The sequence below is a fragment of the Babylonia areolata genome, chromosome 31 (assembly GCF_041734735.1).
Source record: "Babylonia areolata isolate BAREFJ2019XMU chromosome 31, ASM4173473v1, whole genome shotgun sequence".
NCBI lineage: Eukaryota > Metazoa > Mollusca > Gastropoda > Neogastropoda > Buccinidae > Babylonia > Babylonia areolata.
The window spans coordinates 12,880,371-12,894,494 of NC_134906.1; the positions used below are offsets into that span (position 1 = coordinate 12,880,371).

The 14,124-nt window shown below is 42.8% G+C and overlaps 1 protein-coding gene across 1 annotated transcript in view; it reads left to right on the forward strand.

Moving 5' to 3' along the window:
- LOC143275790 (FIGNL1-interacting regulator of recombination and mitosis-like) overlaps positions 1-13,549 on the forward strand; it is a 35,854-nt gene extending 22,305 nt beyond the window's left edge. Inside the window, exons 17-23 of the mRNA XM_076580069.1 lie at positions 93-246; positions 1,802-2,038; positions 3,209-3,457; positions 5,964-6,077; positions 8,565-8,756; positions 10,242-10,421; positions 11,853-13,549. Coding sequence (XP_076436184.1) covers positions 93-246; positions 1,802-2,038; positions 3,209-3,457; positions 5,964-6,077; positions 8,565-8,756; positions 10,242-10,421; positions 11,853-11,999 — 1,273 coding nt within the window. The 3' untranslated portion in view covers positions 12,000-13,549. The remainder of the gene's footprint in view (positions 1-92; positions 247-1,801; positions 2,039-3,208; positions 3,458-5,963; positions 6,078-8,564; positions 8,757-10,241; positions 10,422-11,852) is intronic.
- The last annotated feature ends 575 nt before the right edge of the window (positions 13,550-14,124 follow it).

Consider the following 14,124-nt stretch of genomic DNA (forward strand, 5'->3'; position numbering starts at 1 on the left):
ACACACACACACACACACACACACACACACACAACACACTCTCACATTCACATTCCAGCAATGATCACACAACATACGAACGAGCTGTGCAGGTACGGAACAGCTGACCTGTGCTGGCACCACACACAACAGATGCTGGCCTTGGTGCTACAGGTGCGTCGTGGTCTGGCGCCACACTGCACGTCGCACTCTCCTCTCTCCTCCCTGCTGGCTCGACTGGTCAAATTCCTCAGCCCTCACCATCAGGTATCTTCTTCTTTCACTGTGTGATATTTGTATTTTGTATTTGTATTTGTATTTCTTTTTATCGCAACAGATTTCTCTGTGTGAATTTCCGGCTGCTCTCCCCAGGGAGAGCGCGTCGCTACACTACAGCGCCACCCATTTTTTTTTATTTTTTCCCCTGCGTGCAGTTTTATTTGTTTTTTCCTATCGCCGTGGATTTTTCTACAGAATTTTGCCAGGAACAACCCTTTTGTTGCCGTGTGCTAAGTGCATGTTGCACATGGGACCTCGGTTTATTGTCTCATCCGAATGACTAGCGTCCAGACCACCACTCAAGGTCTAGTGGAGGGGGAGAAAATATCGGCGGCTGATCCGTGATTCGAACCAGCGCGCTCAGATTCTCTCACTTCCTCTGCGGACGCGTTACCTCTAGGCCATCACTCCACAGGGCTGTGGTTGTTGAAAGTGTTGTGAAAATAATGATAATGCTAGAAATGATGATACTGATAATAATAATGTTATGATAATGATAACTACTTCTTTTATGATAATCTTTAGGGTAGTAGTTGTTGGTGTTAGTGTTGTATAAATGATAATGATAGTAATAATAAATAATAATGATAGTAATAATAGTTACATCTTTAGGGGGTGATAATGATAGTAATGATAATAATAATATTAATACTAATTACTTCCTTAATGATAATCTTTAGGGTTGTAGTTGTTGTTAATGTTGTATTTATATTATAAAAAAAAGAAGATAGTAATAATGATAATGATAATCATAGATACTTCTTTTACTATAATCTTTTGGGTTGTAGTTGTTAGTGTTGTAATAATAATAATGATAGTAATGACAGTGATAAATAAAAGGTTAATTAGCGCAATACTCCCATCTCAGATGGGGCTCACCGCGCTTTACAATAAAATACACAGATCTAAGGATAAGCGACATGAAAGTATGTACAAAAAAAATCAACACAGGCAATATCACAGTCTCACATCACGTAGGACCAAATCATAGCAAGATAAACACATCACAATCACCATAGCAAAAAGTATACACCAAGGAATAAGGCATCACAAAAATCACACCCAAGATCACAAATACATACGAATCAACATGAAGAGCTCATACAGCGATCAGGTCAATGCAAGCAAGCATATATATATAGATCTACTGAAAATTGTGTATAGTTTTTAGTATTGTCATTCTTTTTATTGATATTAAGATTATTGCCTTTCTCTCCTTGAGCTTTTTGTTTTAGATAAACTGGGATGAGTGCACTAGCTTTGGTTGTCTTGCTGTTGTGTTTTGTTGTAATTTTTTTTTTATGTGGAAGGCATGTGTGCCTGCATAGTGTGTGTTTGTGTGTGTGTGTGTGTGTGTGTGCCTGCATAGTGTGTGTTTGTGTGTGTGCCTGCATAGTGTGTGTGTGTGTGTGTGTGTGAGGGTTGAAGTGTGGGGGGTCGGGCTTCCAGCAGCCAATCACATGATTTATATTTTTAATCTCAGGTAGAGTTTCTGGTTGGGCTTCCGGCAGCCAATCACATGACTAATATTTTTCATCCTCAGGCGGAGTTGGTGGGCCGACTTCCGGCAGCCGATCACCTGGACGTGTGGGCGGAGCTAGGGGTCAGCGTGTTCAGCGATGCCTTGTGTGGGGAGCTGTGTCGCTCGCTGCTTCCCGCCTGTTTCAGCGCCCTGCAGAGCTTCTGTCTCCCCTCCTCCTCCTCTTCCTCCTCCTCCTCTTCCTCCTCCTCCTCTTTGGTGCAGGCTGCTGCTGTGGTGAGAGTGGAAGTGTGGGAATGGGTGGGGGAGTGGGGGTGGGGGGATGGGTGTGGTGTGAATGGGTGATGGCCAGTGAATTGCGTCTTAGTTAACATAGAGAAATGCACCGTACAAACGCCTTTGATTAGTAGTGGTGGTAGTTGCAGCAGTAATAGTAGTATCGTTATTATCATTATTATCTTGCTGGTCCATTCAACTAGATTTCTTTGTAGTAAGTCTTGAATGCGTTTTGTCTTTTTCCAGACTTGATGAATAGGGAATCTCACTGCATTATATTCTTTTAATCTTTTGTATGCAAGTACGGGAATCGTGCGAACATGTATTCAGTTTATGATGCGATGTGCACGACTATATATATATATATATATACATAGAAGCGTATGCATTTACTTAAATATTTTGAGTTTTCATGTTATGGGGTGTGGGGGGGGGTGGGGGGTGGGGGGGGGGCTACTTTGTGTGTGTTTTGGTTAGTATTAACCCTTTGAGTGCCTTAGGATGGAAATATCCATCCCCTTCCGGTGTAGACAAAAAAGTGCTCCAGGACAGAAATTTCTGTTTACATCACTGCAGGAATCTTTGTTTCACAGAATCATTCAGTTTATGTGAAGTTGTCATAACTGATAGTGTGTTCACTTTCCTTTCAGAAAAGTATTGTATTGTATTACTCTTTTGTCACAACAGATAGTTTGTCTGTATGTGTGTCTCTGGCCGTGCGTGTGTAGGGATAAAAGTGTGAGATACAGTGTGTGTGTGTGTGTGTTTGTTTGTGTGTGTGTTTCTTGTTGTTGTTTTTCCCCAAACTGAAGCAAATGTGAACATGAGCTGCAATTTTTTATTTTTTTTTCCAAATTCCCTTTTTGTGTATTTGCATATAGTTTGTATGTGTGTCAATGGTCATGCTTATGTATGGATGAAAGTGTGAGAAACAATTTGTGTGTGTGTGTGTGTGTGTGTGCTCCAAATTGAAGTAAATGTGTGTATGTATGTGGATAGTTTGTATGTGTGTCTATTGCCATGCGTATGGATAAAAGTTTGAGTCAAGAGACAGTTTGTGTGTGCGGTGTGTGTGTGTGTGTGTGTGTGTGTGTGTGTGTGTGGTGTGTAAGTCGTGTGTGTGTTTTCCTCCAAAGTGAAGTGAATGTGAACATAACCAACAAAGATTTTTTTTCCGCCTCCTTTTCCCCCAAGGTCCCGGCAATGCAGTGCCTTCACCTCGTGGCACAGACCAGCACGACGGCACAGCACATGACTGCACAGCAAGGGGCTGTGCTGCTGGAACTGGTGCGTGCCATGTGGGGCTCAGCGGTCCCTGCATCGTCCGTCCTGGCGATGGGCTCGAACCACGGTGACAGCAGCGTGAGGGAGGCTTACCTGTCCGCCTTGCTCACGTTGACGTCGGACGTTGTGGAGCAGTTGGATGTTAAGCTTATTCTGCAGGTTGGTTTGTGTGTGAGGTGGGGTTGAGAGTCATAGCCCTACACAAAAAAGGACTAAGAAGAATTACGACTCTCGAAGTACGAGGCAAGACTGCACTGGCTCTTAGCGCTGCAGCCTTGGGGGCTAGTTGGCCTTTGGGGGGCCATCCCAACACTGACTGTCCAGAAGCCCTCCTGGCCAAGAGAGTGGGGATGTAACTTGGGCAAGAGACTGCTCTGGGTCTTGGTGCTTCAGCCTTGGGGGCTAGCTGGCCTTTGGGGGCCATCCCAATGCTGACTGTCCAAAAACCCTTTTGGCTGAGAGAGTGGGGATGTAACTTGGGCAAGATACTCTCCACGATAATCAAATTCTAGCCCAGATTGTTGTGACTGCAGTTGCTTTCTCTGCTGTTCTGATGGGCATGAAAATAGAGAGGAGGGTGTCTGGGTTGTTTCTTAATGTTGAAATGAGATTTGTTCTCCTCTCTCTCTCTCTATATATATATGTGTGTGTGTGTGTGTATTTGTGTGTATATGTATGCATATATTTTTTGGTTGGTTTGTTTGTTCGTTTTTTTGTGTGTGTGTTTTTTTTTCATTTTTGGGGGTGGAGGTGTGGGGGGTGTTTACTTCAGTAGGAACTCACAACAAAAAGAGACCTGACTTACATTTGGGGCATTTTTCTTTTAACACTCCAAAACAACTAACAACTCATTCAGTCTCAGTTTTTCCACACATATGCATGCTTTTACATGCACGCAAGCATTCACTGGGACAGATATTAATATATACATACATTCATTCAGCTGCATCCTTTGTTTCAAATAATTATGTGCAAACTTTTCCCCAAAGTCAAAGATTTGAAGCAGTCCTACAATTACCAGTATTTGACAGGTGTTTGTTTTTATAAAAACAACAACAAAAAACAGTGAAAGAAAAACATTTGTGTCATAGCTGGACAGTTGACTACACATGTACCAACACAGAGGTTGCAGCCCATGAAAAACAAAAGAAACAGTGCCACAAATTTTAAAAGTGAGCCCCAAAACAAAAGCATAAATCTTGGAAATTCCCAAAGATTATATCATTATTTACCCTGACTAATTTTCTGGCAGCACATTTGAAAAGGTGTGTGGCATTATTTTTATCCCTTTTTTTTATATTACATAAAACAGAAAGTGACATCATTTGATTCACAATAGGTGGAGCATACCAGAGTGCACAGGAACAAAATGAATTCAAAGCAATCACGTTTTTTTTCAAAGCAGTCTGTGTTTTTTCTTTCTTTTTGTGTTCATGAGCTGCATGTTTTTACCCCACCATATAGGCTGCCATATTCCATTTTCAGGGATGTGCATGCTGGGTATGTCTGTGTTCCCATAACCCACCAAACATTGACATAGATTACAAGATCTTTAACGTGTGTATGTGATCTTCTGTGTGTATGTGTACACATGAGTAGGGTTAAGGCGATGGCAGGTGTGCACACACGCTGACCTGGGAGATTGGGAAAACCTCCACCCTTATCCTACCAGGCATCGTTACTAGGATTCAGACACAGGATAATAATAATGAAAATAAATGAAGGCATATATAGCACAGTATCCCCATCTCAGACGGGGCTCACTGCGCTTTACAATGAAAAACAAAACAAAACAAATACTAATCTAAGAACCCAATCTAAAATATGACCATGTTTATGAGTAGCTTGAGAAACAAACTGACTAAAACCAAGCAATTCAAGCATGTCGTTCATTTTCACAGTACCGGGACGAGTTAGAACATGAAAGTGAAAGTTCGTTTTCACAGTACCAGGACGAGTTGGAACATCAAAGTGAAAGTTTGTTTTCACAGTACCAGGACGAGTTGGAACATCAAAGTGAAAGTTCGTTTTCACAGTACCGGGACGAGTTGGAACATCAAAGTGAAAGTTCGTTTTCACAGTACCGGGACGAGTTGGAACATCAAAGTGAAAGTTCGTTTTCACAGTACCGGGATGAGTTGGAACATCAAAGTGAAAGTTCGTTTTCACAGTACCGGGACGAGTTGGAACATCAAAGTGAAAGTTTGTTTTCACAGTACCAGGATGAGTTGGAACATCAAAGTGAAAGTTTGTTTTCACAGTACTGGGACGAGTTGGAACATTAAAGTGAAAGTTTGTTTTCACAGTACTGGGACGAGTTGGAACATCAAAGTGAAAGTTTGTTTTCACAGTACCGGGATGAGTTGGAACATCAAAGTGAAAGTTTGTTTTCACAGTACTGGGATGAGTTGGAACATCAAAGTGAAAGTTTGTTTTCACAGTTTGAACCACCCAAAATGACTGTGCTGGTGGTGGTGGTGGTCTTATTACACAGGTGAAGCAATTCAGGGAATTCCCCAAAGAACACACTGTCAGTTGGGTTTTTTTTTTGGTTTTTTTTCCAACGCTCTTTAACCACTCAGCTATCGCCCCTTTCATCTTCTTTGTTGAATAGAAATAATCAGTAAGTACATTTTGACTCTGATGCTACTGTTCTGTCTCACAGGTACTAGTCCTAGCACACAGAGTCGTGAAGGATTCCGCCTCAAGGGAACTCACCCTGGCTGTGTTGCAGCTGATGCAGTCCCTTGGACGACTCAAATTCCCCCCTTCAGTGGAGGTAGGGATAGACAGATTGCCTCAGTGTCGTTGCGACCACTGCTTTGTCTGTCATTTGTTTAAAATCTTTTCATTTTGTGTTTGTGGATAGACTTGACTTACTTGACTTATTCCTCTTGATTCCTTGGGGAACATAGGGCCGCAACAACACTCCTCCAACGCACCCGGCTCTGGCTGGTCCTCTTCAGTTCAGCCCACGTCATTCCGGCCGCCCTTGTCTCTGCCTCAATGCTTCTCCGCCAGGTCTGCTTCGGACGGCCAACTTTCCTTTTCCCCTGTGGGTTCCAATCAAGAGCCTGTCTTGTGATGTTTGTTGCAGGCTTGCGTAGTGTATGGCCTATCCATCCCCATTTCCGTTTCTTAAAATGTTGTTTCTAACACAGTAAAAGTATCATGCTCAATGTTTGGCTTATATCACAGATTGACATAAGCTTACAGCTGGGCCAGTAGCAAAGCAAGAGCTGTATGATCAGTGGTTTCTCCCCTGCAACGGGAATTCATTTCCACCTTAGGTTTTTGTGGGGGACTATGACTTCTCTAACTAGAAGGCAGGATTGCACTGGTTTTTAGTGTTGCAGTTTTGGAGGCTAGTTGGCCTTTGGGAACCATGCCAGTGCTAACTGTCCTAAAACCCTCTGGGCTGAGAAAGAGGGGATGTAACTTAGGCAAGACACTCTCCGCTGTAATCAGATTCTAGCCAAGATAGCCATGGTCTTCTTCTTCTTCTGCGTTCGTGGGCTTCAACTCCCACGTTCACTCGTATATATGCGAGTGGGCTTTTACGTGTATGACCGTTTTTACCCCACCTTGTAGGCAGCCATACTCCGCTTTTCGGGGGTGTGCATGCTGGGTATGTTCTTGTTTCCATAACCCACCAAATGCTGACATGGATTACAGGATCTTTAACGTGCGTATTTGATCTTATGCTTGCGCATACACACGAAGGGGGTTCAGGCACTGGCAGGTCTGCACATATGTTGACCTGGGAGATCGTAAAAATCTCCACCCTTTATCCACCAGGTGCCGTCACCGTGATTCGAACCCGGGGCCCTCAGATTGTAAGTCCAACGCTTTAACCATTCGGCTATGGCGCCCGTCATAGCCAAGGTCTTTTCAAGATGTCACATCATGCGCCAAAAGAGTTCACAGTCCTCAGATTTTATTTTGATAGGTTCTGCTTGAATGCAGACATTCTGTAGGTTTACAGCTTGAACTAAAAATAACTTTTTGATAGGTTCTGCTTGAATGCAGACATTCTGTAGGTTTACAGCTTGAACTAAAAATAACTTTTTGATAGGTTCTGCTTGGGTGCAGATTTTTTCTCAATGTACAACTTGAACCGAAATTTTTTTTTTTATGTGCTCTACTTGGCTGCATATGTTCTTAATTTACAACTAGAACCGAAAGTGCCGTTTTGACATGTTCTACTTGTATATTTTGTATTTTTTTCTTTTTTGTCACAACAGATTTCTCTTGTGTGAAATTCGGGTTGCTCTTCCTGGGGAGAGTGCGTCGCTACACTGAGAGCACCACCCATTTTTTTTGTATTTTTTCATGCGTGCAGTTTTATTTGTTTTTCCTATCGAAGTGGATTTTTCTACAGAATTTTGCCAGGAACAACCCTTTTGTTGCTGTGGGTTCTTTTACGTGCACTGAGTGCATGCTGCACACAGGACCTCGGTTTATCATCTCATCCGAATGACTAGCGTCCAGACCACCACTCAATGTCTACTGGAGGGGGAGAAAATATCAGGCGGCTGAGCCGTGATTCAAACCAGCGCACTCAGATACTCTCGTTTCCTAGGCGGACGCGTTACCTCTAGGCCATCACTCCACTGTACTTTGATACAGATTATTCTCAAGTTGCAACTAGGATTGAAAATGACTTTTTGGTATGTTCTACTCAGGTGCAGGTTTATTCTCAATTCACAACTTGAACCAAAAATAACTTTCTCATATATTCTACTTGAATGCAGATTTTTCTCAGCGTGCAACTAGAACAGAAAATATTTTTTAATGTGTTATAATACATAAATTTATTCTCAATTTACAACTTGAGCTGAAAATAACTTTTTGATGTGTTTCAATCGGATGCATTTGTTCTCAGTTTACAACTGGACTCGACAATAACCTTCTGACATGTTGCACTTGTATAGTAATGATAATGATAATACTGTACATTTATATAGCGCCCTTTTACTCCAGGAGCTCAGAGTGGTTGAACTGGATGAAAAGTTACAAATGACATGACTCATTCATTACCACTCTTACTCAAAACCCCTTCCTCTCGATCTCCCTTGCCCCTCTCCCTCCCTCATTCACCATGCATCCATAGTGAGCCGACAGGCATGGGATGGTGTTGGATGCATATGTTCTCAATCAACAACTTGAACTGAAATCATGAGTGTATGACATGTTGTTCTGCTCGGATGCGTATATTCTCGATTTACAGCCGGAAATATTCCTCCCTTTAAACCTTGCTTCTCAGCAGGGACAGATCCTGCGGAAGATCAGCGACACGTTCGCGGCAGCACTGACGCACCCGGCGGCCATTGTGCAGTTTACAGCGCTGGAGTCGTTCACGCGGTTTGCGGAGCAGACGCCCTACGAGGCGGTGGTGCCGGAGTGTCTGGCACAGCATGAGGGCCTGCAGGAGAAAGTGGCTGCCTTTCTGCAGAAAGTCAGTGTGTGTGTGTGGTGGGGGGGTGGGGGGTGTTACAGTGCGTTTGTAGTGTGTGTGCGTGTCTTCGTTGGTTGTTTTGTTGTTGTTTGTGTGTGAGTAAGGGTGTGGGTGTGGGTGTTTGAGGGGTGTGGAGTGTTTTTGTGGGGGATGGGGGATGATGTGTGTATTTGGGGGTGTGGTGTGTGTGTGTGTGTGTGTTCTTGTTTGGTGTGAGTGTGTTTATGTCGTGTGTGTGTTTGAAGTGTGTTTGTTCTTTAGTCTAGCGTCTTTTCACTATCAGTGATATTAGATTTTGAGTGTGTGTGTGTGTGTGTGTGTGTGTGTGTGTGGTGTGTGTGTGTGTGTGGTGTGTGTGTGTGTGTGTGTGTGTGTGTGTGTGTGTGTGTGTGTGTGTGTGTGTGTGTGTGTGCAGAGAAAGGGGCTGCCTTTCTGTCGAGAGTGTGTGTTTGAGGTGTGAGAGAGAACGAACGAATGAACGAAATTTTATTTTACGAGGGTAAAGGAGTAAGCACAAAGTACTTGTTTACATCCAGCCCTCTGGGCATAAATAATAATTGGAAAAAAAGCAACAAAGCAACAAACAAACAAAAAATAAAAAAAGCGAGTCAAAAAAAAAAAGTGAGAGAGATATAAAGAGATAACTTGCTGCCTTTGTGTAGAAAGTGATGTGATCGTCAGTGGCTGTCTGTTTCTTGTGTGTGTGTGAGTGTGTTTGTATGTGTGTGTGTGTGTGTGAAGAGAAAGGGGCTGCCTCTCTGTCGAGAGTGTGTGTTTGAGGTGAGAGAGAGAGAGAGAGATAGTGAGAGAGAGAGTGAGAGAAATATAGAGATAACTTGCTGCCTTTGTGCAGAAAGTGATGTGATTGTCAGTGGCTGTCTGTTTCTTGTGTGTGTGTGTGTGTGTGTGTGTGTGTGTGTATACATGTGTTTCTGGGTAGGTATTTATGTTGTAGTGATTCCATGTTATGTCTTTCCACAACCATATACCCGGGAAGTGTGAGTGTTTGTTTTTTCAATATATGTGGAGTGTGTGTGTTTGTATATGAAGAATGAAGAAAAAGAAAGGATTTTGTCAATGTTCAGACATCAGTGTGCATGCGTGTTAAGTTTTGGACTGTGTTCATGTGCAAATACATTTCTGTATGCATGTGTGTGTACTTGCATGCGTTACAGACTGTGCATAAGTCATTAAGTGTGTGCAATTGCATGTGTGTCAAATAGAGATCAGCACAGTTTAAACTTGTGTGTGCAAAGGAGACTGAAATGTGTACGCGTTCAAACGACGCATGGGATGGGCGGAGTTAAAGTTTAAACTTGTGTGCGGGAAAGAGACTGAAACATGTACGAATGCAAAAGACGCACTGGCGCTTGTACATGTATGCAAACAAGCCAGTGTATGGGGGACATGTCCACATTTTAATCACAGCAAAATGCATATGCTTGCTTCCTGAACCGTAACAATGGTATGAATGATATTTTCCAGACGCCTCTTGCGGGAGAGGACCAGTTTGACACGGTAGGCTACCTGCAGAACCAGCACCAGCAGTACGAAGCTGCTGAACGGACACGCCCACCGCCTGTTAAACCAGTGCAGCCGGAGGCTTCAGAACCGCTGTCTAAGCGACAGAAGAGAGACGATTCAAGGGAGTCTGACCAGATGCTTGTAAGTTGTTTCTTTGAAAGACATTATTTTTTTTATTGATGTCTTCACGGCAAGAACAAAAACGTCCTGTGGGTTTTAGTGGCAGTGTTATTTGCCACCAGTTCACTTTTAAGTCTTATGTGTTCGTGGGCTGCAGCTCCCATGTACACTCGTATGTATCAGAGGTCTTTGATGTGTGTGATCGTTTTTACCCCGCCATGTAGGCAGCCACACTCCTTTTTCAAGAGTGTGCATGCTGAGTATGTTCTTGTTTCTGAAACCCACTGAATGGTAACCTGGATATATTACGGAGTCTTTAACTCTCTCCATACGAACGGCGAAAGAGACGACGTTAACAGCGTTTCACCCCAATTACCATCATCAAAATATTGCAAGCGGAAGGCTCTTAAACTGATGACGTGACAAAGAATACCACAATTCTGATGATGGAAGCTAAAGGTTGGGTCATTCAGACACCCACTGGACATCCGAGGGGTCTGTGTGGAGGAGAAGAGAGGACTGGCTGTACTGAGTGAGTTAATGTGTGTGTGTGATCTTCTGTATGCATGTGCACTCTGAGGGAATTCAGCCACTACCAGGTCTGCGCATCTGTTGACCCGGGAGATAGGAAAAACCTCCACACTAAAACCACCAGGTGCCATGAATGGGATTCAAACTTCAGACTGTCAGATTGAACGGCCAGCGCTTTAACCACTCTGTGGTTCACAGACTTGATGTGTGACTCTCTTACATGTACGGAATATGGTTTACAAAGAGATTGCTAACCCTCTACATCGTGGATTTATTCTCTTTTTCTTGACTGCTCATGGCAAGATTTCTTAATTGTTTCTCATAAAACTGATTAAAAACAATCAAACAAACAACAGCTTGTAAAGCCTTCTCAGAGAATTTTACGATTAAAAACAAACACAAGCAACAGGTTGTAAAGCCTTCTCAGAGAATTTTACGATTATCGATTAAGGTAATACCTTTACGATGATAACAGAAACAGATCTCCTGCTTACTCTGTTGCAGTCATTTTCCTCAGCTGTGAATTCCTTCTCAGTGTCTTTTCAGGGAGCTTCAACCAAATAAGGAAATGAAAAAGCCAAAGCTAATGAAAACGTGTTCTGGTACACATAAATTATTTCTTTAAAATTCTTAAAAAAGAAAAAAAACAAAAACAAAACAAAACAAAAAAAAACCAACGTGTGTGTGTGTGTGTGTGTGTCTCTCTCTCTACTGTAAATGACCAGTATTTAATAAATTTCCAGTTTTCGGTAAACTCTTTTCCCTTTCAGTGGTTCGAAGTGAACAGGTCAACTGTGTTGTTTTGACAAGGACCGAATCGTGTGACTGAGAGCATCAAGTCTTAAGCATTTGTTGCTGGGGAGTGTTTTCCATGCACAAACCTTGCGGCAAAAGAGTTGATGTCATTTCTCGTGTTTTCAGGCTTTGTACCAGAGGGCGCTGCAGGAACTGGAGTCGGTGACAGAGAAGATGGAGACACTGAGAACGAACAGTCCCGCACCTGACTGGGTGAGGACCCGCGGAAGATCTCTCGTTCAGCGACTGTCTGCATGTTTGGATCACACATGAGGAGCGTGGTTCCATAGGAGCTTGACAGTGTGGTATCACTCTAAAAGGCAAGACGTCGTGTTACCCTTATACCAACAATACATTATGTTATCATAATGTGTACTCAGTTTCAGTTTCTCAAACAGGCGTCACTGCGCTCAGACAAATTCACATACGCTACGCCACATCTGCTGTGCAGATGCCTGACAGCAGCATAACCGAGCGTGCAAAGTCTGGCCTTGAGTGGGTGGATGTATATTTGTGTACCTATCAGAGTGGATTTCTGCAACAGAATTTTGCCAGAGGACAACCCTTTTGTTGCCGTGGGGTCTTTTTCAGTGCACCAAGTGCATGCTGCACAAGGGGCCTTGGTTTATCATTTCATCCAAATGGTTAGACGCTCGGTTTGATTTTTCCAGTCAAACTTGGGAGAAAAGGCAAGAGCTGGAATCGAATCCAGACTCTCGTGGATACTGAATAGGCATATGAGCATCTTAACCGTTCTGCCAGCATAAGGCATTGTATGAGATGGTTGTCTTTCAGGTTTGACGAAGACTTTTTTCTTTTCTGCGATTGATCAATGAACTGGAAGGTGGCTCCAAATCTCCAATGAGGAGGCACAGATTCTGGAGTAGTGGAGGCTTTGGAAGTCAGTCGTGATCACTGCTGATTTGCATTTCTCTTTTTTGTCACAACAGATTTCTCTGTGTCAAATTCTGGCTGCTCTCCCCAGGGAGAGCGCATCGCTACACTGAAAGCGCCACCCATTTTTTTGTATTTTTTCCTGTGTGCAGTTTTATTTGTTTTTCCTATCTGTTGGCCAAGAGGTAGCACGTCTGCCTAGGAAGCGAAAGAATCTGAGCTTACTGGTTCGAAATCACAGCAGCAGTCGCCGGTATTTTCTCCCCCTCGACTCGATCTTGAGTGGTGGTCTGGACGCTAGTCATTCGGATGAGACGATAAACCGAGGTGCAGCATACATTTAGTGCACGGCAACAAAAGGTTTGTCCCTGGCAAAATTCTGTAGAAAAATCCACTTTGATAAGAAAATAAATAAAATCGCAGGCAGAAAAAAAAAAAAAAATGGTGGTGCTGTCAGTGTAGCGATGTGCTCTCCCTGGGGAGAGCATCCTGAATTTCACACAGAGAAAGATGTTGTGACAAAAAGAGTAATACAGTACAATACAATACAATACAATACAATACAATACGATACAATACAATACAATGAAGCAAAAAACCAGACTCCTGCAAGCACTGGTGTTATCCATCTTCCTCGATGCTTGCAAGACATGGACTGTCACAGCAGATTTGGAAAGAAGAATTCAAGCCATGCAAATGAGGTGTAATCGTGTGTGTTTGTGTGCATGTGTGTGTGTATGCATGTGTGTTTGTGTGCATGTGTGTGTGTATGCATGTGTGTTTGTGTGCATGTGTGTGTAATTAAAAGAATGTGTTGGATTTGCAAGGATGTTTTGTTTATGCATATTGTTGTGTTAAAAGATAGTATTATGTGTACATACATTGATATTTGGGTACAAGAATATTTTGGTGTGTGTGTGTGTGTGTGTGTGTGTACATCATCCCTCGTTTTTCATATTGCCTGCACATTGAATTGATGATATTAAACAATTGATTTTAAACAAGTTTACTATGCAGTGGTCTGTGTCAGTGTGTGTGAGGTGGAGTGTGGAAGGTTGCATGAATGCATTGTCTTCATGACTTGTGGGACATCAACCTGCAGATATGGTTCATACACACACACACACACACACACACACACACACACACGTACACCCCCCCTCCACACACACACACGTGTGCACACTTAGAGTTAAACTTCACATCAGCATGCACACCTATTCTTGAACGGGCATGCTTGCTTTGAATTGAATACACGCAGTGCATAATTTATTCTCTCTCATATAAAAATAGATACATTTACACACACACAGATGCACACACTTAATGAACTTCTAATATGCAGCCAAACATACAAAATACAAACTTGCATTTGAGCAAATTTCTTGCGCACACAAGCTTCACCCACATACATAAGATGCACACAGTATAGATGCACAATAAGCATTTTCTTTTTAATGTACAGAATGTACTTTATCACACACAAACACACACACAACGGGTG